Below are 23547 nucleotides of genomic sequence, written 5' to 3'. Positions count from 1 at the left end.
TTAAGTTTCTCTTTGTTTATGAGATGTATTATCATCATTTTATTTTTATGGTTTATTTTAACTTCTTTTTCTTAACTTAAGTTTTTCATTTGCAGTTATTCATTTATTTCTAAATATACTACTCTCTGTATTGCAGACGTGAGTATATTTTTTTCTTGTCCATTATAATATATCATGATGTATATGATTTAACGTGTTTAACATACCAATGATTAAATCTGATTTAATCAAGTAGACCGTGGTGCCTAATGCCTTCCCCATACCACAAACCTGACATGAACCCAACCTTTAGTTAGAACAATTCAGAGTGGAATCAACATTTTTATTTGTTGGTCCTAGACTCTAATCTAGATGACCATTTTGTATCACTAAGACTTTTTTTGTTCTAAAGTTCTCATAGTGGCGACTCCGCTTGGGAAGTATCAAAATTCTCAAGTCATGTTTGATATGCTTTGCTATTTGTCATGTTATAAATTGTTTAGTGCACTAACTGCATCAATCTTGCATCACTATATCACACTTAAAAGCCTTGCATAGCTTAGGCCTTGTATCTAATATGATCTCGAATAAAACTGATTGGATGGAAGGGTCCACGTAACCGACCACTTTTAGTTTTGTTAAGGGTCAACAATGAATTTCTATTAAAAATAAGTATAAAAAAAATACAAAGAAAACTAGATAACTAATCAAAAGAAAAATAGACGAAAAAATTGAGTAGATCCACCTTGGGCATAACCATCAACAGAAAACAAACCCTCAAAAGACTCCCTCCCCCTTACCTTTGGCATTGCCATACAACAAAAGAGAAGGTAGCCATCAGCGAATAATCCTTTCGATTGTTGATATACCTTACCATTGAGTTTATTTACCTAAGATTTAGAGCGATTATGGTTAAAACACATGTTCAGATCCATATTGCAACACACCTTTGAAATTCCACAATAGATATTACCCAGCAAGTGGGTTACCTTTACCATACTGGTTTCTCTGGAAGGCAAAAGAAATTCAACAAACACTTAACATCTAATTCATCAGGGGGAAAAAAAATCTAACAGAACAATAAAATAACAAAGGGCAACTCTTTAAAGTTTGTTTATAACCGCCCCACCACCACTCTCTACATCAGTCATCAGCATTCACTATCTGGCTGCCAACCTTAAATTCATTTGCTTGCTGCAGGATTTTTTTTTTTTTTTTCTTGGGTGGGGGGGATCAAATAACGCATTGTATTCAATCATTTTATATAGTAAACAAACAGATTGTACATCAGTTACCTCTGATAGTTTAGTAACTTCATGGCTTCCTAATTTACTGTTCTCAGATGAAAAATAAACAAAAATATGCACTGCTAATAAATAGGTTGGTCCACATGCTGAAATAAAAGAGAATCAGAACTATTAACGATATTTTAATTTCATATAAGGTATAAAATAGACACCATGGTAATCTTGCAATTCTGTTGACGAACTGAAACACCTGCAAAAACTCCGATTTGCTGCAGTCCTTGCTGAACAGCTTCAATTTCCATTCCTTCAGCTGATCCTTCTTTTGCAGATTGGTATTCACCTGCTGCTGCCACACAAAGAGTCAGGTTATTTTGAATGATCAGACCAATCATGGTTTGTATTAGTCAAATGCCACATCTATATTTAAAACTTAATAAATCACCTACTTTTAAAAATTCTAGTTCGCTGAAGACGGGTTTTTTTCAAAGATCACAGTATATCTCATTTCCCTGATGATGACACCACACCCTATTACAACATAAGAAAAGTAAAAGCCTCTCCCCTCCCACCCCCGCGCCAGCCCCCCCCCCCCCCCCAAAAAAAAAAAAAGAACTCTACATGAACCTCTCCACCGGACAGTTTCTATTTAAAAATAATCTCTATCCAAGCAGGGAATGACTTCTTCATCACTAAATCCCATAGACGAGTAGCTGAGTCCCCCTCATTCACCAACCATAAACCTCAGAGACATGTAGCTCCAATCTTCGTGGTTTACAAACTAACTTCCACCTCACCAAATTAAATTATATCTCGTCCTTCTCATAGACCCCATCCCAAAGGAAATTTTCTAACAATTCTTTCCCTTCTTTTAGAAACTCACACTGGAACCTACAGAATTGTTGTCAAACTTGAATGCTGTCCATAGTGCTCCAAATCAAATCACACCCACAACAGACTTCTTCTCAATCATTTCATGTGTTGGATTCCAATCCGAAGGTAGTCAATAAATCAAGAATTTAATCCATAATTGAAGGGGATACGACCCAACCTACAGCCAAGAATTTGAGCCCCTACCTCTACTCCAATCAAAGTTGCTTTGAGGAGATTTATCCTTACCCTGATACTGCATAAAAATTTTGAAAATATTGAAGGGAGCACAGCCTTCTCCACTCAAGCGCACCCCCCCCCCCCCCCAAAAAAAAAAAAAAGACAAGGATGCCACCAGCTATTCAAATAGGGCATCATACACTTTTACTCCTTCCAACCAGCCCTGATTTACGGCCTTTAACATCATGTTGCTGAAGATTTCCACCAGAAATAGTAAGAGAGCTAACGGATCACTTTGCCAGATCCCTCTGGTAGAAAAAATTCCTATACTAGTATCATTCAACAACACTGGAAAAGAGTACATGCCCAGTAATACCTCCAAACATCTTCTGCATCTCAACCCAAAGTCTATAACTCCTCCCATCACCTCATCTAAAACCTGCAATCAACATGTTTATAGGCCTTTTCTAAGTCAATTTGCATATTTACCCTGAATGTCATGCGGGAGGAAATTGATTCCATCACAAAGAATGAAGTATGGGAACTATGTGACCTACCAAAGGGTATAAATGCTATAGATTGCAAATGGGTGCTTAAGAAAAAGTATAAAATAAATGGGTTTGTTGATAAATTCAACGCCCAGTTAGTTGTAAAAGGATTTACACAAAACGGAGGAATAGATTACCAGGAAACTTATTCGAATGTAGCAAAATTTACCTTTATAAAATTAATATTGGCACTTGTCGCACATTTGGACTTAGAATTATTTCAGATGGATGTGAAAACCGCTTTTCTAAATGGCAAGTTGGAAGAAACCATTTACATGCGACAAACTGAAGGTTTTTAGGTAATGGAACAGGATGAGAAAGTATGTAAACTTAAAAAGTCTTTGTATTGATCAAAACAATCCTCACAACAGTGGAGTCTGGTATTCCACAAAACAATCCTTAAATTAGGATTCATGGCAAACAAGTTGGACAATTGTGTATATATTTTGAAGAGTGGGAGCGGTTTTACAATTCTCTCGTTGTATGTTGATGACACACTATTAGCTAGAATTGACATATAGAGGCTGAATAAGACCAAGTATGAACTCAACAGTAGATTTGAAATAAAGGATATGGGGGAAGCATCCTATATCTTAGGAATTCAGATCTCTAGGGAACGAACACAACAAAGGTTGTGTTTGAGTCAAGAAAAATACTTGAACACTGTTAAAAAGGATTGGGATGCATAATAGCAATTCCTCATCCACTCCAATTGTTTTGTGAAAGACTTTGTCAAAAAGTCAATGTCCTCAAGAATGAAAGGAAAAGTTGAATGCAACTTATGATCAGGCAGTAGGTAGTTTAATGTACGTTGTGTTGTATAAACGACTGGATTTGGCCTATCCAGTCTATTTAGTAAGCAGATACCAAAGTAATCCTGGCTTTGCCCTTAGGAAGCAATGAAAAGAATAATGAAGAACATCACAGGAACTAAATACTAAAAATTGTGTTTTCAAGCAGAAAAATTTTAAGTTATTAAATACTCCGATGTTGACTCCGAAGGTGACAAAGATGATTGTAAGTTCACCTTTGGTCATGTGTTTATATTTGGAGTTGTAGTTGTTTCTTGGGGTAGCAAGACACATAAGAAGATGAGTACATTGCTTGTAGTATGGCAAATACTCATGCAGTATGGATAAGACGGTTTCAATGGAATTCAGGATGGATCTTATACATGATCCAATGAAATTTTTTTGTGATATCAGATAGCAATAAGCCTAGGTGCAAACAGCTCAAGGGGAAAACACAGAGAAATCCAGTACCACCACTATATACAAAATATAGAAGAAAAAAAAGTGAAATTAAAGTCACCTATATACCTACGATCAATATGGTAGCAGATCCCCTCACAAAGGAAGTTCAAGAGAAAACCTACATTAAACCTGTAAATTTAATGGGGCACAAAGCAATCAATGTCTGGAATTGGAACTAACTGTTCGGAATATTTGATGGAACTTTGAGAAATCTAGGTCTAGAATAGGAACTGAATGTTCCTCATCATGACAATGAAAATCTTATGAAGACTGTTCTTGGAAATGGGAACAGAAATGGAAATATCATGACGGATGTTCCTGGAAATGGGAACTTGAAATGCAAATGTAATTCTTGGAAGTGGGAAATAAGAACATGCATTTGGCCAACATGGCCAAGAGTAAGGGTGTAAATGAATAGCCGAAATTCGTTTCCGTATCCGTGTTCGTATCCGTTTAGCACTATCCGAAAGCTAAACGGATGCAGTTACGGATAGGCTATAGCTATCCGAAAAGCTATATTTACATGTAAACGGATAAAATATCCGATCCGTATCCGTGTCCGTATCCCACTATCTAAATCCATCCGATAGCTAATCGGATGCGGATGCGGATATAGCACTATCCGAGCCGAATCCGATCCGTTTACAGCCCTAGCCAAGAGGGAGATGTTGGTGATGTGGTCATGTTGGCCCCATCGAACGTCTCTTTGGGTTATCCCATATAGGAAGGGATGTGGGGAGAATTTTTTTTAAAGGGGGGGGGGATTCCATTGCTCTCCAACAAAAACAACACAAAAGTCTACAAATAGTAGACTCTGTGGAAGAACGATATACTCAATCATAGAGGAGCCCTAAATCATCCAAAATCATCTAATCTTGGATTACTCTTGTTGATGTCTATTTCTTTGTGTTTGTAATCCATAACAGGAAATTTACAAGACGGGTGATCTTCGTTCATCGCACCCACTGAAGCCCTATATCATATTCCTATGTGGATTTACAGTCAAGGAGTAGATTCTCCTTGGGCCAAGATAGGGTAGATTACCAAGGCCTAAATGTCGGTCAACACTACACTGTTTTGCTGTGTTCAAATTCTATCCTGCTACTTGACAGTCCTGCAAATCCCTCTCCAGATAGCAATCGAACAGGTAAATTTAACTAAACCATTCGACCCTGGCAGATACTTTATTTTTATATTACTTTTCTGAAATAACTCCTTTGAAACTAATCTGTTATCCCTGAAACTCACCCACCAACTCTGTTCATCCACTCCTCTCAGACCAACCCATAACCCCATCATTCCAAACCTTGTTTCATATTCATCTTCCTATTATGCCTTGTTTTGCTTTGTGAGATACCAATTTTCTCCCACCAAGCCTTATCCCTTTATTGTTCTACGTTCTGTTTTAATTCCTTTATTCAGGTAAGCTGAGTAACCAGGCTCTATTGTTCCAGTTAGCAGAACTTTCTAGCCTAGACCTATAATCCAATCCATCCATTCCTTTTCTGCCCTGATTTGGCCCTTGGCATTAAGCCCTAATTTCTGTAGTTAGGGTTAAGGCTCTCCTATTGCCACGACTAATGCCTTCAGTGCAAGCTACAACTGGAGCAAAAAGTAATCTCTAATCATTGCTTGATTCTTTTAACTAATCGATAAAGTTGCAAATTTAAATAACACATGATCACCCTTAAGGACCAGAATAAATTCACCAATCGTCCATGCCCAGAAAGTTCTAAATATTCTAACAAATAGATTAATCCAAAAGTTTGACACTATCTTCAGCCTGAACCTTTAAGTGTTTCTTCAGATCAAATTTATGTTTCTCAAACTCTTTAAACAGGTTACAATATCAGAATTAGAAACCAGCAATCACAAGAGAGAAGGAAGAGAAGAAGAATGGAGAGATTGCTAAAGAAACTAGCAACTGATGGTTGTTGCTCCCTAATTCATATCATCATACAGAAATCAGATTACACAATTTCCTAATAGAACTAGGAAAGTAAATGGTGGAAGGCCGGTTAGGGAAGAAGAGGAAACCTGAGAGGGGTCTCAGTGTTGCAGGAGAGGAGAGGAAATCACATGGGGGGGGGGGGGGAGAAGAAACTTGCACACGCTCACAGCCACGCCGGCTCTCAAACACAATAAACTCAAATCATCTTTCCAATCTATTCAACGAGGGGGAATTACACCATATATAAAGAGAAATTAAAGACTCCTAAAAATAAAGACTAACTCTCTAACAAGGAAACTAAGAACAATTGGAAACCAAATACCCTACATAGCTAACTTCTAAAATAAACTAAAAGGCATTATTTCCCCAAATAACATAATTCCTAAAATTCTACTAGATCCAAAAACTCAAACTAGACCCGTTTCATCTCCGTCTATATACCCAAATGGGTTTGGGTAGGTCCAAGGTAGTGCATCTGCATCAGTAAATCAGCAAAGAAATCTAATCTAGAGAGAAAGAATTCTAGAGTAATAAGGAAGCTACTTAAAGAGGAGAGAACACCTAATTACTACTACCGCTGGGACATAAACACTAAGACCCCATTTGTTTGACGGGGAGAATGGGGTGGGAAAGTTGTGGGACTGGGTCCCACAGTATAGTGGGTTGGGGACCAGGGGTAGGATTTTTACTTTTCCCATGAATAGTAACCAAAGTCTTTTGTTTTTTGTGGGACTTTGGATAGCATAGGGGTGGGATTTTGAAGTGCCACATCAGCAGATTAAGCATTTAATGCTGTTCCCTGAGCTTTTGTAAGTTCACCACCCCAAGTTAAACAAACAAGGTTGGGTGGGATTTAGAAGTGCCACATCAGCACTTTCCACCCCAATTCTCCCACCCCACATAAGTCCCTACAAACAAACGGGGGGTCGGGGCCTGATAATCCACAATAGAGGTACTCCCCCCTTTCGTGGTATACAATGATATCAAAGCCCAAGGTTTAACATCCTCCAAATTGAAGTATTTATGTACACATTGGGCAATTGAAATAAACCAAGTATGTAGCAACCAAAGAGTGATTAAGAGGCAAGAGCTCCAGTTCTACACATCAAAAACTGTTGCAAACACTTCTTCTGGAACTCCCAAGGAAACACCACTGATAGGTCATATTCTATTTCTTTGGGTAAATTTCTCTGTAGATCATAAACTACTACATTAATGTACTTTTTTTCCCCCTTTTTCAAAAGTAACAAAGAGATTTTATTGCAAGACAAGAAATAGGGTACAAGCCAGACTATACAACAAGAAGCAACGGCCCAAGCATAGGGACCTGTGAAAGGGTCAGCTCAATAGAAGACATGCCCAAATACAAAGTATTTCTTTAAACCAACCCTAGCCAATTCATCAGCAATGGCATTGTCTGAATGCACTCTCCAAGAAAAAAATTATTCACTTGACTTTGCAAATCTCTTGCTCTCCTAATCTAATCAATGAAGTGTGAAGATCCACCTGAGGGATCTCGAAGAGATCTAACCTCTATGTTAGAATGTGCCTCAATAACGGTATTCATCCAACTATTGAAAATAGAGATCTCCATGCCCTGAGTTTGGTTATCTAATGAACACTCGACCTGAATCTGGTTATTATTGGTATTCTCTGAGGTATTGAATTTCTCTTAAGCATATTCTATACCCTGCTTCCAGAACTTCGTTTATTACTTTTATTATTTTAACCTGAAACCTGCCAAAAAAAATTTCATGCAAATCTATTCTGCTATTTTACATATCAGATTTGTTGTCCATACACAACAGATATATTATCTGTATTTTTTACATAAGAACACCCACTTTCTGGTTAAATTCATCAGGTCCCATTACTTTATACCTAAAATTAGGATTAGGGTATTATAGTCCATGGAGGGAAGTCATGGCCATTCCAACTGTTTGACTTTGATAGGTGAGGCATCCACTCAATTGGCTGTGTTAAAATGCAGTGGTGTTACTCAACCATATCCTGTTACTTACAGTAGTTCCTTTGACAGAATCCCTGGAGTTACTCAACTATATCCTGTTAGTTTCAGTAGTTCCTTTGACAGAGTCCAATTGGGTGAATCTGCAGAGTGGACGAGAGAACATTGATTCCTGTGGTTAAGCTGCTGTATTTTATTTTAATTTCATTGTTCTTCTTCTTTTTTTGGGAGTGGGGTGCTTCCAAAGAGGGATCTCTCCTTCCTCTTCTAATTTAATAATAAAGCTTTACTTGAAAGTAAAAGGAAGAAGAAATAACTAAAAGATAAGAAACATGAAGCTAAAAGTTGCTAGCACATCATTCGTTCTAACTACTTGTTGGACGCCTCAGTTCTAGAAATTTGAAACTTCAATTCAGATATCAAGTTGAAGGAGAAACTGGGCAGAATACCAAAACCGCAGGGTGTGCAGGGCCTTCTTTTAGTTGGATACAGCAGCAATAGATCTGGGTTTGATTGGAGGTTCGATTCTGGTATTCAGGAGGCTCTCCAGCAATAATTTCGTTCTAGACACAAGTAACAGCAGCACAAGGGAAGATCTAGTAGAGTAGGAGGAGAAGATAAAGGGGGTAGGGATGGGCTTTCTCAGCCCTGGGTCTCTCACCTACAGCTATCCCAGCTGTTGAACAGGGAATGTTCTCCCATAACCGATGGCAAGCATGGCCTGAAAATTCTATTATTCAATTGTGTTCCTTCCTTACAATAGGGGGCCTATTAATAGCTTAGCCAAGCTTACAAAATAGAAGGTAGAAAAGAAGAAACTAACGAAAAATAGAAAGTAGGGAAATAGAAACTACTAAAACCTAGCAACTAGTGACAATAGCAACTTATTGAAAATGGAAACTAACTAGAATTAGAAACTACTAAGGCTTTATAATCCATCCTTCTAAAACAAAAGGGGCACTAAAATAGAAACTAAATAAATTAGACACTAAGCAGCTGGGGATTTGACTGGTCAAAGACTAGTCTTGTCAAAATTGTGGCACACTCTTGGGTCTTCTAGAAGGCCAGCTGGGCAGGCTTGATCTGGTCCTGTTTGGCTGGCTTGAGTTGGTCCAGTTCTGGCCCATTAGGACTGGTTTGATGGGCTGGTTCTTCTTCTTCTTCTTCTTCTTCTTCTGGCCAGTAGTGGAATCTACATCAGAGAGAGAGAGAGAGAGAGAGAGAGAACAAGGAGTGATTGAAGGAATTATCAACAAAATTAGGAAGAAGCCAACCTCAATTCTCAAGAGAGAAAGTAGGGAGATAAAAAGGAAGGATTATAGGGATTTATTAGGCTGATTAGGAGGTGGCCGAGCCCCATTTCTCATAAGAGAATAATTAGGGAATTCAAATCTTACGTCTCCTTTTAATTACCTCCTATTAAATAGTTACATCTTCAAGTAGTTATCCACTACCAAAATAACTCCTTTCGTACTTCCCACATTTGATCCATGATAACTCCCATTAACTTCCAAATATAATAACCACTATTAACTATGTATTCAAACTCATAACTAGATAATGGATAGTAAATATCTAAGTAACTTCCCTCCCATATCAGCAAGCTGCCTACGCCATAGGTATGTAACAAATTTCTCCCCCATGATATTGTCCTTGTCCTCAAGGACAAACCGGCCTAGATACAACAACAAACTCAGCCTTATCCCAACTTGTTGACTTGAACCGAGACTGGGAGAATGGCTTGAATGATCTATAAGATCAGTCAAACTCTCTATTTATAGTAGTAAAAGAGATAACAAGGGAAAAACACTATTCACAACACTATTCATGTGAACAATGTCACATCCCTAATTACATTTCTACCCTTGCTCATACATACATAAATAAAAAATAAATAAAACACCCAAAAGACCAAAATACCCCCACGGTATTTTGGATTACATATTCCAAAACTCCCCCTCAAGCTGGATTATACAAATAAGAGAAGAAAGAAAAACCAAGTTGAACTAAAAAGAAAAAAATAACTCCATAATAATGCTAACACTCCCCCTCAAGTTGGTGCATACAAAGTACTAATGCTCAACTTGAACAAAATGGGAAGAAACTAAGTTGCAGCAAAATCCAGCTTGGCAGAGATGAATGCAGCTCCCAAATAAACCTTCAAGAACTTTAAATATAGATCTTCAAAAAACTAGGCAGACTTGATCAGCAAAAAAAGGCAGCTTTCACCAATCTTCTATAGCTATCCAGTGATGAATCTCTGATTGATAATCTTGAAGACAAGCAACTAGGGCAGCAAGCAGCGGAAACAAATGAATCAGGTAGCGGAAAAGATCAATCCAACTGTAGAACCTCATATAGGCAGACAATAACCAAACATCTTCAATACTCTTCATTTCCCCCTTACGGCAAATTCAACCCAATAAAGAAGGATTCCCAATAGCAATGGTGGAAACAATGATCTTCTATGTTTTGCACCAAGTATTCCTGCAAGTTCTGCTTCTACAATGTCTATAGGTGTACTGTACATAATCTCTCCCTCACGTGTAGTAGTACACATGGACATAAAAGAGATAATGTAAGAGATAAGGCAACAATATAATATTCCAAAATTTTCCAAAAGGTGCTAAGGGAATGGAAAAGGAAGAAATGGCAATTTAAAGAATACCATTATCGTCCAAAGTCGTTATGAGTATATACCAAAGGTATGTTAGGGGAGATGGTGAAGTGAAAAGAAAAGTCGTGGGATAATGAATTATGGAGAAAAATAATGCAACATAGAAATTGTCCACCATCTTCAAACGACCAAACAAACTCCTTAGATGGAAACTCCTGTAGGGGACAAACACCGAACTCCAATATTCACATCTGATAAGTACACAGATCTGATTTGAAGTAAGGAAAAGCTCAAATCTTCAAGGCTTGAACAATCTTCAAACAAGGAAAAACAAGTGTGCAAAACTCCAATTTATAAACTCCCTCATGCTAAATAGAACTGACGAAGATATCTAGACAGAATTGATGTAATAAACTTCAACAAAAAACTTAGATCAGATCTGAATTAGTAAACATTGCTAGGAATAAGCTCCAAAGTAAGCCGGATATGAAGCAGTAGAAGAGCTTCACACAACTGAATAGGTTCGTAGTTGCAACCAATAACCATGGAACAATGCTGTTGTAATCCCAAATAAGCTGATCTCCAAGGTAATAAATTCGAGTCTTCAACAATGAAAGAAATTCGAACTCCAATAGTAGGATATTCAGACTCAATAATAGGGCAGCAGTAGTTCTCATAAAGGCAGCAGTAACATGTCAACCAGTCATGCTTACAGAAGCCAATCAATAGAGCAAGGTATGTAGTAAAGCTTGATAGAACCAGCAAGTATAAATTAATTAACCCAACAGATCCATAAGTAGTTGAAGCAGCCAGCCACATAAGAACAAGTAAAAGAATAGGTTGATAAATGATGAAATCGAGCCATAAGTGTGAACCAGAATTTTTTTTTCAAAATAAATCCATGAATGATGCTGAAACTTGGGTCGAGTACTCCTCTGATGGTTACAAAACTCTCCTCAAAAAATCAGCACGAGAGGACTGCCTTAACCCTTAGATCGATTATAGTCAGGGTTTTGTAAAAAACCTGAAAGTCGAGATCGATTGTAGGGAAAGGGGGCTTCATAAAAGAGATGATGACTTGTCAAAGATTGTTGATGGTGTGTAATATATGCTGTTCAGAGCTGCTTGAATGGATCTCCAATACGAATAACCAACATCTTTTTGTGATTGAGACTTGATCTTCAAGAGGGAGAAACACTAAAAAAATGCCGAAAAATAGGGCAGCAGCTATCACACGAAATAGAACTTCTTCAAGCCATGAATAGTTGAAGTAGGTTGCGTCTCTTGATGGTAGAAACACCTCCAAAAAACTCCAACAGCAACAAATAACCCTAACCCAAAAAATCGATTTGTGTCATGATTTTGTAAAACCCTGAAAATAAGGATCGATTGGGGTTAGGGGTCTTCAAACACTTGGAAAGAGGCCAATATTGAGGTCGACTGGTCCTTGTAGATGAAGTAATCAGCCCTCCAAAAATCAGCACAAGCTGAAACCTGTAACCCTAATTTCGATTGGAGTTGGGGTTTTAGCAGGTAACCAAATTAGCAGGTTAAGAAAGTTTTGCTGCAGAAACAAATCCAGCCATCAGAAAGGGTCCAAACTTAGGTCGAGTATGGCATGAAGTAGTAGGGAATCACCCCCAAAAAATTAGCTGCATCTGAAAACGGAAACCCTAAAATCGATTGGTGTCAAAACCCTGACAAGTTGAGATCGATTAGGGTAGGGGCTGGAAAGGTTAATGAAAGATGGAGAAATAGAAAAAAAGAAAGGAGGTCAATGGAATAGGGTAGGAAGGTGCTAGAAAAGAGAGCAAAGGGAGCTCCAATGGTGGAAGGTCAGCCTTTAATAGTGATAGGAAGTTGATCTCCAAAAAATACTGGAAAGCTCCAATTCACAAAGATGGATCCAGCAGCATTTTAATGGAAAAAAGAGATTGAATGAAGGAGGGCAACAACTAAATCATTGGTTAAGGTTTTTACCTCATTAGTGCTGCCCCCTTGCAAGGATGAGAAGAAGAAAACCAGAAGGAGGAGAAGCCGATAAAGAGAGAAGAAGGAAGAAGTTGATTGGAGAGGAGTAGGGTTTTTTCCTCTTTTTCTAACCTAGATCAGACTAGCTCTGATGCCATTTTGACTTGAACCGAGAATGGGAGAATGGCTTGAATGATCTATACGATCAGTCAAGCTCTCTATTTATAGTAGTAAAAGAGATAACAAGGGAAAAATACTATTCACGACACTGTTCACGTGAACAGTATCACATCCCTAATTACATTTGTACCCTTGCTCATAAATACATAAATAAAGAATAAATAAAACACCCAAAAGACCAGAATACCCCCCACAATATTCTGGATTACATATTCCAACACAACTTAATGGGGTCGGCTACATGGATCCAAACAAAGAAAGTATGGAAAACACAATTTTAACCAAAAAAGAAAAGATGGTAGAGGAGAGATGGGGAAAGAGATGAGGGGTGTAAAAGGAAAAAGGACAAAAGAAAGAAGGGAAATAAATAGAAAAATGAACGATGAAAAATGAAAGATAGTAAGCGGAAAGAGGCACTACCCAACCCGTTAGGAGAATCTCAGCTAAATGGGGTCTACGACATGGATCCTTGACCTCCAGTATGCTCTGTCCGAGGTCATACTTGGAACAAACCCTAGCATATGCATGTCCTTCTTCACCACTTCTCCTATGGTCATTTTAGGTCTGCCCCTAGCTCTTTTAGCCCCTTCAATCACTCCATATCACTCCTTATTGGAGCGTCACTAGGCCTCCGTTGAATATGACCATACCACCTTAAACGACTCTCTCGTAGTTTGTCATTGATCGGGGCTACTCCCAAGTCCGATCTAATAAGTTCATTCTGTACTTTACTCTTTCTTGTTTTTCCACACATCCATCTTAACATCCTCATCTCAGCTACACAAAGCTTATCAATACGACACTTCTTAACTGCCCAACATTTTGCCCTATACATCATGGCCGGTCGAACAACAGTCCTATAGAATTTTCCTTCAAGCTTTAAAGGAATACGCCGATCACACAACACTCCGGACACACCTCTCCACTTTATCCATCCCACTTTAATTCTCCGAGCAACATCATCCTCTATGTCACCTTCTTTATTTATGATAGACCCCAGATATCTAAAATAGTCACTTCGCGATATCTCTCTTTCCTCAATTCACACCATATCAGTATCCGTCGTAGTGTGGCTAAAATTACACATCATATAGTCCGTCTTCGTTCTACTAATCTTAAGGCCTCTTGTTTCCAAGGTAGATCTCCAAAGCTCTAACTTAGCGTTAATCCCTTCTTTTGTCTCATCTACCAACACGATATCATCGGCGAAGAGCATACACCACGGGACCTCGTCTTGAATGATCTTGGTTAGTTCATCCATGATAAGCACAAAAAGATATAGGCTTAAGGCGGATCCCTGATGTAACCCAATCGTAATTGGGAATTCCTTGCCTTGCCCTCCCACTGATCTTACACTAGTTACCACAGCTTCATACATATCTTTAATTACCTGCACATATCTACTCGACACTCCTCTCTTCACCAAAGTATGCTAGATTAAATCTCTAGGACTCGGTCATAGGCTTTTTCCAGGTCAATGAAGACCATATGAAGATCCTTCTTGCTATCTCTATACCTTTCCATGAGCCTCCTCAATAAGTAGATAGCCTCTGTTGTAGATCTACCTGGCATAAAGCCAAACTGGTTCACCGAAATAAGACTCTCCCTTCTCAAACAGGCTTCAATAACCTTCTCCCAAAGTTTCATAGTGTGACTCATTAGTTTTATACTTCTATAGTTATTGCAGCTCTGGATATCACCTTTATTCTTGTAAACTGGGACTACAATGCTTCTCCTCCAATCATCTGGCATCCTCTTTGTGTTCATAATTCTGTTAAAAAACTTGGCTAACCAATATACTCCACAACCACCTACGGCTTTCCACACTTCTATTGGAATCTCATCAGGGCCTGGAGTCTTGCCAACTTTCATCTTTCTTAATGCTTCTTTAACTTCCGCCACACTAACCTTCCTAACATAGCTATGAAGTGTGATATAGAGATCCTCAAATTTCTTTGCCCTAGCATTTTCCACAATCTTCCTAGCTTTGTTTCTGGCCTCAAAATACCTCTTTTTATTGATGCAGATCAAATCTTGAAGAAGAGGACGAAAATAAAAGTCAGAAAATACTGTTCACGTGAACAATGCTTTGGGTTGATATGGACTTCTGGTGTGAAGATTAGGTGCTGGATTGGTGAAATATTCTGGTGTTAAGTTTCTATTTTGTTAGTTATTTGTTTCTAAATTAGGGTTTTTATTTTAGTTGCTTAGATTTTATTTAGAAGTTCCTATTTTAGTTAGTTTCTATTTTAGTTTCATTGCTTGTAATCCAAGTCTCAGCCTTATAAGAGACTTACTATTTTATTGTTTCTATTTTTATAGTTTCCAATTTTAGGACCTTTTTTTTTTTTTTTGTTGATGATAAAAGAAGATTCATTAAACTAAAGAGTAACCATAGTATGTACAGCATCCTGATTATACAAAAAGAGTTGGTGGTGCTCAATGGCATTCCAAGCAAAGCGGGTTAGCCAACCTACGATATAGCTATCACTGTTTTCCGAGATATACAATCCATCCAAAAAAGCATGAACATCCATCAACAACAGCACCATCTCCCACGGCCATGGACATGTAGATGGATGTGGGATATGGTGAAGGAGTTCCTTTGTTGAAACCCGAACCTCATGGACCTTAATGCTCAAAGAAGTAGCACAACGAAGACCAAAAAATAGAGCTGACGCCTCCGGTTCCAAAGGGCTATATGCCGTAAAAAAAACCCGCATGTGCAGCAAACAGACGTCCCTGGATCATCGCACAAAAAGCCCAAGCCGAGGAATCCATGCCCGGGTCAAACCAGCACAAGAAAGGTGGTTTTCGAGGCCTGAAAGATCTATATGAGTAACGACTAAGATCCCACCAGCAAAGAGCCAGACTAAGCAAGATGATAAAGTAAACGACGAAAAAATCAAAGAAGTGTTGGTCAAAGTAGATGGAAGATACCTTGTTTGGATTTGGTACCTCTGGATCCTCCTCAGCATTGCGAAGACCACAATCAGTCGCAGCAGGTTCAACAATACAAATACCTCTGGCCGAGTCCAAGGTCTGCTCAGTCAACCAGTCAGAAATGAGAGAGAACAAGGCAGCAGGGTTTGGAGAATTGTTAAGGGAGTGAGCAAGGGAAGTCCTAAAAGCATTAAACTCAGATTCAGTAGAGGCTAACACCGGAGAGGGGAAGAACTTTCGTTTCTTAGGAAGGGGTGTGGGTGTCAAGCTCCCAGAGAACCCAGTAGTGTCCAAATCAGCATGCAAATGGGGGGGGGGGGGGGAGAGGCACAGGGGGAGGGTCAGTGGAAGGGGTAGGGCTGTAGAAGTGTTGATGGACAAACACAGTATGAGCCATGGGAAAAAAACACCGGTGTGTGGCATCCGGATTGCTAGGAACAGGGTAAAAATCCAGGTTGACCACCGGGAAGGTAGCAGAACCTGGTTCAGAGGGGGGTACGAGGGTAGAAGAAGGTTCAGGGCCATTGGAAACGGGCAAACCAACAGACGCAGGCAGCAACAGGGAAGGGTTGCCAGAGTTGGAGGCCGGTGGTTCCTTAAAAAGTCCAGCAATAAACTTGTCCTCATTGTCCTCCTCCTCCGATGAAGAAGCAAAGTTGGCCTGGACCAAAGCTAAAAAAAAAATTTAGGACTTGTCAAAGTTTAAACTTTCTAATTTTTGTAACTTGAGGAGTAAGTCATTGCTACCTATTTATATGTAAGGCTTTTAGAAGCCAAAGGGACGATTTGAATAGTTGAATGAAAAAATTGCTTTGAAGCAAAAGATTCTCTTGTCCAATGGCTGTGACACGAAGGGCTGGGGGCCTGGCTGAGAGAGCCAAAATCCTAGGGGTAAGAGAGCCTGGCTGGTGAGAGCCAAATCTCCTTATCCCCTTCTCTCTTCTTCTCCTATCCTCTACTACTTCTCTTATTTGATTCCCTACTATTCCTACTGTTGTGTGACTGCAATCAAGTGCTGCAACCTGCTACTACATCTGTGAAGATCTAGAGAGCATCCTAAAAAAACAACTGAATCTGCTATTGCTGTCCAGAGGCAAAGAAGGTCACTTTCCTCACTTGCAACTGCATCAGCTCCTTATTCACTGCTACTGATTCGAAGGTCTTGATCTCGACACTCTTCCTCCCAATCAGAGTGATACTTGGAGGACTGCTTCATGCCCCTAAGGAGCCCACTAGACTTCAGTCTTGAACCCTGCTACTGTTCCTTTCATTGTATCGATCCTGCTGCAATCGATCTCACGCTGGTTTTCCTGGTTCGAGGTCGACTTTTGCATTATTTGATATCAGAGCTATGGCAGAGGGAAGCTCCAACCAAGCCTCAATAGATCCACCTCCCTTCGTTTTCAAGACCCGAGTTTGTCTACCCAATGGGAGCACAGCCATATTATGTGTTGATGAGAGTCTATGTGACAACATTATTTCACAATCCGTGGTGGATATGTTGTCTCAGCCAGGAGAGATTTGCATCATGCCTACAGGTAAAGTCTTTGTTGAATTTGAGTGTTCCTCATACCATGACAGTGCTTGGTGTCAGCTAGTACCATCTCCAAAGAGCTTTATTTCAGTAGGTTGTAATTGGTTGGACGAGCGACAAGGTTGGATTGAACCTAAAAACAACACACGTGTCCTACTTGATCGACACCATCTATACCGTTGTTTTACTCTAAAAGGGTTACAACCAAAGGTAACAACATCAGCGGTACAGCCACAGGGAACACCGAACATATCAACTCAAAAGCAAGTGGCAGCGACTGTGATTGAAGTTTCACCAACGGCCGATGCACCAACAGAAGATTCTACTAAGACGGTCTGTGTTGAAGAAATTCAAGAACATATAGCTAACAAAATTCAAGTAGACCAAGTTGCACCAGTGGTTGAGATCATGGTTGAGAAGCTCAGCCATCAAACTGATATGGAGATCAAGAACACACTGGTAGAAGACGATCTCGTGGACACATCTAAAGACGTTGAAGTGGCACGCATGGAGTTTGTTATCCCCTTGAAGTACCTTGAAGAGCGACGCCCTTGCCTCAATTACTACATTCGTACATCCAAGGAATCACCCAAATTTTTCTACGGATTGAAGATGGATGTGCATCATACTAAAATCACCCTAACATTCTACAAAATTCGAGGACGAATTTTTTCTAAGAGGGGGCCAGTTGATGCACATCAAAGCTTGAAGAAGAGCAACCCAAAAAAAAGTCAGAAAATACTGTTCACGTGAACAGTGATTTGGGTTGATATGGACTTCTGGTGTGAAGATTAGATGCTGGATTGGTGGAATATTCTGGTGTTAAATTTCTATTTTCTTAGTTACTTGTTTCTAAATTAGAGTTTCTATTTTAGTTGCTTAGATTTTATTTAGAAGTTCCTATTTCAGTTAGTTTCTATTTTAGTTTCATTGCTTGTAATCCAAGTCTCAGCCTTATAAGAGATTTGCTATTTTATTGTTTCTATTTTTGTAGTTTCCAATTTTAGGACTTGTCAAAGTTTAAACTTTCTAAGTTTTGTAACTTGAGGAGCAAGTCACTGCTACCTATTTATATGTAAGGCTTTTAGAAGCCAAAGTGACGATTTGAACAATTGAATGAAAAAATTGCTTTGAAGCAAAAGATTCTCTTGTCCAATGGCTGTGACATGAAGGGTTGGGAGCCTGGCTAAGAGAGCCAAAATCCTAGGGCTGAGAGAGCCTGGCTGGTGAGAGCCGAATCTCCTTATCCCCTTCTCTCTTCTTCTCCTATCCTCTACTACTTCTCTTATTTGATTCCCTACTGTTCCTGCTGTTGTGTGACTACAATCAAGTGTTGCAACCTGCTACTACATCTGTGAAGATCTAGAGAGCATCCTAAAAAAACAACTGAATCTGCTGTTGCTGTCCAGAGGCAAAGAAGGTCACTTTCCTCACTTGCGACTGCATCAGCTCCTTACTCACTGCTGCTGATTCGAAGGTCTTGATCTCGACACTCTTCCTCCCAATCAGAGTGATACTTGGAGGACTGATTCATGCCCCTAAGGAGCCCATTAGACCTCATTCTTGAACCCTGCTACTGTTCCTTTCATTGTATCAATCCTGCTTCAATCGATCTCCCGCTGGTTTCCCTGGTTCGAGGTCGACTTTTGCATTATTTATCCCCCGTCTCTTTAGTCCTTTGCCATTTTTTAAAACAAACTTTCTTGATCTTAATGGCTGCTTGGACCTCATCGTTCCACCACCAAGTTTCCCTAGGGGCCTGACGATTACCCTTTGCTTCCCCTAGCACATCTTTGGCCACCTTCTTAATGCAAGTCATCATCTTGTTCTACATCGCATTGGTGTCTCCCTCACATTCCTAATTTCCTTGTTGTACTACACTATCAGTAAAAGTCTTAAGGGACTCCCTTTTAAATTCCACCACCTTATCTTAGGATGCAAAGGTTCCCTCCTACACTTCTATGCGCTAAGGCACAAATCCAAGACTACTAGTCTATGTTGGGTGGTGAGGCACTCCCTAAGGATAACCTTACAATCCTAATACATCAATCTGTCTGTCCTGCTAGTTAGGAAGAAATCTATTTGGCTGCGATGATTCCCACTTTTATAGGTAACTAAGTGCTCCTCTCTTTTTTCAAAGAAAGTGTTCACAATGGGAAGATCATAGGCAACCGCAAAGTCTAGGATTGAGGTCCCCTCGTCGTTCCTCTCCCCAACCCCTAAACTGCCATGGTCACCTTCATAACCTCTACGATCGCTCCCAACATGTCCGTTCAAATCAGCTCCAATAATAATTGATTCATCTTGGCCAAAGCTCTGCATTAGGTCATCCATGAGCTCCCAAAATTGACGTTTACTATTTTCATCCAATCCAATTTGGGGAGCATAAGCGCAAACGAAATGCGCTTATGCTCCCCAAATTGGCCTAGACCATATGGAAAAATCTAGTCAAATGATCGAAGGATCTCTTCCCCTTGGAATTGTTCTTAAAAAGGCATATGTGCACTAGGATGGCAAAAAAACATGAACCCATGCTCACCTTCCTTGCCAATAAAGGTTGATAATCCACCAAGTATTGAAATCCCAACAACAACATTTGTAGGAGCTTCTCCATGGGCCTTCTTAAATGCTGGTGCTTTTGCAAGGGAAGCTCTACCAACAGTTGGAACAAAGTCAATTAAAATCTCCCCAAAGCACATAACAAGTGAGCCATTCTATGGAGTTCTGCTTCTCGCATCTTTAGGAAGAGATTTCAGTTCACCATTAATGCATTGAAATGGGGAAGTTTAAGCTTGTCCAGTTTGGGTAGCACTGGAATCGAGTGTCCGGCCCTAATAGACTCATTTTGACCATTGCTGCCAGCTACCAAATGCTCAAAGACAGGAAAAATCTACTCAATACGGGTTAAAATCGGACATAGTTTCTCCTGTCCAATGACAAGGGATAACCTTTGCCTCCAACCTACTAAGTCTTTGCTCCTCCGCCATGTCTAGCCCTGATACCAGATGATGCATGCACAGATGGGAGTGAGGAGAGATAATAGATAGATAGAGAGAGAGAGAGAGAGAGAGAGAGAAAAAAGAAAATAAAGAGTGATTGAAGGAATTATAAACTAAATTAGAAGAGCCAACCACCTTTGCCTCCAACCTATTAAGTCTTTGCTCCTCAGCTGTGTCTAGCTCTGATACCAGATGATGTGTGCACAGGTGGGAGAGAGGAGAGATGATAGGAAAAGAGAGATAATATATATATATATATATATATATATATATATATATATATATAGAGAGAGAGAGAGAGAGAGAGAATAGGGAGTGATTGAAGGAATTAATGACTAAATTAGAAGAGCCAACCACAATTCTCGAGAGAGAAAGTAGGGAGATAAAAAGGAAGGATTTTAGGGATTTACTTGGCTGATTAGGAGGTAGCCAAGACTCATTTCTCATAAGAGAATAATTAGGGAATTCGAATCTTATGTCTCCTTTCAATTACCTCCTATTAAATATTTACATCTTCAAGTAGTTATCTACTAATATAATAACTCCCTTCCCACTTCCCACTTCCCACATTTGATACATGATAACTCCCATCAACTTTCTAATACAATAACCACTATTAACTACATATTCAAACTCATAACTAGATAATGGATACTAAATATCTAAACTTCCCTCCCATATCAGCAAGTTGCCCACGCCATAGGAATGTAACATTACCACTCTGTCAAAATCTTAAAAAAAAAAAAAAAAGAATCAATTTTTTTTTAATAATAAAAAAAATATTAAAGAAAAACAGTGTCTACACCATCCCCATTTACAACAAAATGTTGCCTATTTGTTAAGGCAAAATGAATGAAAAAAGTTAGTAAAAGTCAGTAAATTAGGGTCCTGATGATATGATAGAAGAATTCCTGTGATAGCATCTGAAATCTTCAAAAGTTGTGGAACCAAATGCCAAGAATCAAATTTTAATCAAGTCATTTTCATGAGCATTTATTTTACCACTAAACTTCAGAGTGGAAACTCCAATCAAGACATCAATCCTTTGTAAGTTCCAAGTGCAAATATAGATGTTAAATGTGTCCTTTGTTAAGTTCTCAGCACAATTATAGATGTTACAAGTCCTAATTGCAAAATAATGGATAGCAAACACAGAGCAATAATAGCAAAAAGCTAAAAACAAAACTAAACCATAATCAATTGGTTTCCTGAAGAATCCAAGCCAAGTTGCCATCAAGGGTCAAATAGAAGAAGTATGAAACACATACCCGCCCTGCCCATCCAAATTAACATGTCCACTGCTACCACCGCTCCCATAGGATCCATCTTCAGCCGACTGCCACACTGACTGCCATGCCTGCGATGGCGGCTGAGCATACACACCAGGATCAATTCCGGGTAATGCAGGACGGCCAATCATAACGCCTGGTGCCGCCTGACCCATCGGAGGATAATAGTAAGACATCCCACTGGTGGTACTCCCAGCAATTCCAAGCCCTGCTTCATCCTTAATCTCATCCCTCGGAACAATATCAACCAAGAAATCAAAGATATCCGTACGGGTAATGGCCGCAGCGATATCATTCTTCTGCAATGTTCTACGCTTGTTCTCCTCTGCGTGAAGCCATGAACGGATTGTGAGCTCGAGAATAAAAAGCTCACATGCCTTGGCAAAGAGGATTGGGGCTTCAGCAGAGATCATGCGAACGTCTTCATCGGCTTTCATGATCTTCTTGATTCGGGCTAAGGGAAGCTGATGATTCTTAAAATCGTTCACTTGTTCGATTTCTTGACGTTGGTATGTCCAGAACATCTGGAGTTGCTGCTGTTGCTGTTGTAGGAGATGATGAAATGGGGGTTGTGTTGTTGGATATGAAGAGGACTGAGCTTGCTGGTGGTTGTTCTCCATTTCCACCTTTATCTGGTTTTCCGCTCTTGTGAGTTATGGAAAATGGGAAGCCGTGAGTTTCTCTGAGATGGGTTTTACAATTTCCTCACCTAAATTTCACTTCTATGGCCGTTTCAGCTTTCTAGGGTTCTCTCAAACTGGGGAGAGAGAAAGAGAGAGAAAGGGTTATCTAAAAAGAGTAGAGAGAGAAATAGAAAGAAAGAGACAGAGAGGATAAGGGGCAGATTCTGAAACATGTGCTCTGCGTCAAATACATATATGAAAGGATTTTATTTCATTCAAGCCTATTCACTATCCCTAATCCCCTAAAAAGGGGGAAATTTTTTTCTCTTAATGCATTTATCAATTAATATTCTGGCTAAGAATAAGGTTCCAAGTGGAACCTGTAATAACTTGTTTATTTTGTCAAAACGAAATGATTGTTTTCTTTAAAAAAAAAACAAGAACTGCAAGTTTCCCGCTATAATTTAATTGAAAGGTCGCGACTGCATATCATCAGTCGCTAGGTGTCTTTTGCCCAAAAAAACAAATGGTTAAGTTTTTTTCTTTTTCTTTTTCTTTGTGGGTGAAAACACATTGGGCCGCATCCTTGTAAAAGATGCCTCTAGGTTTATCTCGTCTGTTTTTGTTTTTTTTATTTTTGTGTGAAAACACATTGGGCTGCATCCTTGTAAAAGATGCCTCTAGGTTTATCTTGTCTCATGTTTGGTAGTTGCAGCTAGGGGTGTCAACCGATGGATCTCGATTGGGCATAGTCGGGCTTAACCAAGCTTGAAGTCTGCATCGTGATGTTATGTGCAATAGTCCCACATCGGTTCTATAAGAGATTGGATGTGGGCATATATAATATTGGGTTCCCTCCCCTTGTAGACCGGTTTATGAGGGTGAGTTCTTCCAATCGTATCAATTGGTGCTTTCATTGACCTGTCCTTTGCGGTTGACTACTTGGGAGGGGCAACCTGGTGTCAGAGTGCAAGCCCCTAGGAAAGGGCTACCTGCCGTCGGGAAAGAGTCTTGGAGCAGAGTGGAGCCGCCTAGAAAGGGCTACCTGATCCAGAGTGGGCCGACGAGAACGTCGCCCGTTAAAAGGTGGGGTAATGTTATGTGTAATAGTCCCACATCGGTCCCATAAGGGATTGGATGTGGGCATATATAATATTGGGTTCTCTCCCCTTGTAGACCGGTTTATGAGGATGAGTTCTTCCAATTGTATCAATTGGACTCTAGGTTTTCTTTCTCATCTTTTATCGAACCTAGAAGTGTCAAACTAATCTCAAATGGCCACAAAAGTCTTGGAATTCCCTAGAATATCCCCATTAAGCCCAGTTTGGGACCCAAAATGTATTTTCTATCTCTCTCTCTCTCTCTCTCTCTCTCTCTCTCTCTCTCTCTCTATATATATA

The 23547-nt window shown here is 39.5% G+C and overlaps 1 protein-coding gene across 3 annotated transcripts; it reads right to left on the bottom strand.

Moving 5' to 3' along the window:
- Positions 1–1212: 1212 nt before the first annotated feature.
- Positions 1213–22333, bottom strand: LOC122646065 (nuclear transcription factor Y subunit C-1-like). 3 transcript variants are annotated; one of them, XM_043839536.1, is made up of 2 exons: positions 21504–22333; positions 1213–1572 (listed from the first exon to the last, which is right to left on the bottom strand). In XM_043839536.1, exons 1-2 carry the CDS (start codon positions 22142–22144, stop codon positions 1563–1565), a joined length of 651 nt encoding a protein of 216 aa, XP_043695471.1. In that variant the 5' UTR covers positions 22145–22333; the 3' UTR covers positions 1213–1562. The 3 variants fall into 3 exon arrangements, with proteins under 3 accessions (XP_043695471.1, XP_043695472.1, XP_043695473.1); XM_043839537.1 differs by having other exon boundaries at positions 1213–1569; XM_043839538.1 differs by having other exon boundaries at positions 1213–1566; positions 21504–22332.
- Positions 22334–23547: the final 1214 nt, after the last annotated feature.

The sequence above is a fragment of the Telopea speciosissima genome, chromosome 11 (genome assembly GCF_018873765.1).
Source record: "Telopea speciosissima isolate NSW1024214 ecotype Mountain lineage chromosome 11, Tspe_v1, whole genome shotgun sequence".
Classification (NCBI taxonomy): domain Eukaryota; kingdom Viridiplantae; phylum Streptophyta; class Magnoliopsida; order Proteales; family Proteaceae; genus Telopea; species Telopea speciosissima.
This window is presented reverse-complemented; position numbering and strand designations above follow the sequence as displayed.

What these genes read in the sequence shown, in the direction of transcription:
- LOC122646065 (XM_043839536.1), bottom strand. Translation starts at nt 22,144, where the DNA reads ATGGAGAACAACCACCAGCAAGCTCAGTCCTCTTCATATCCAACAACA.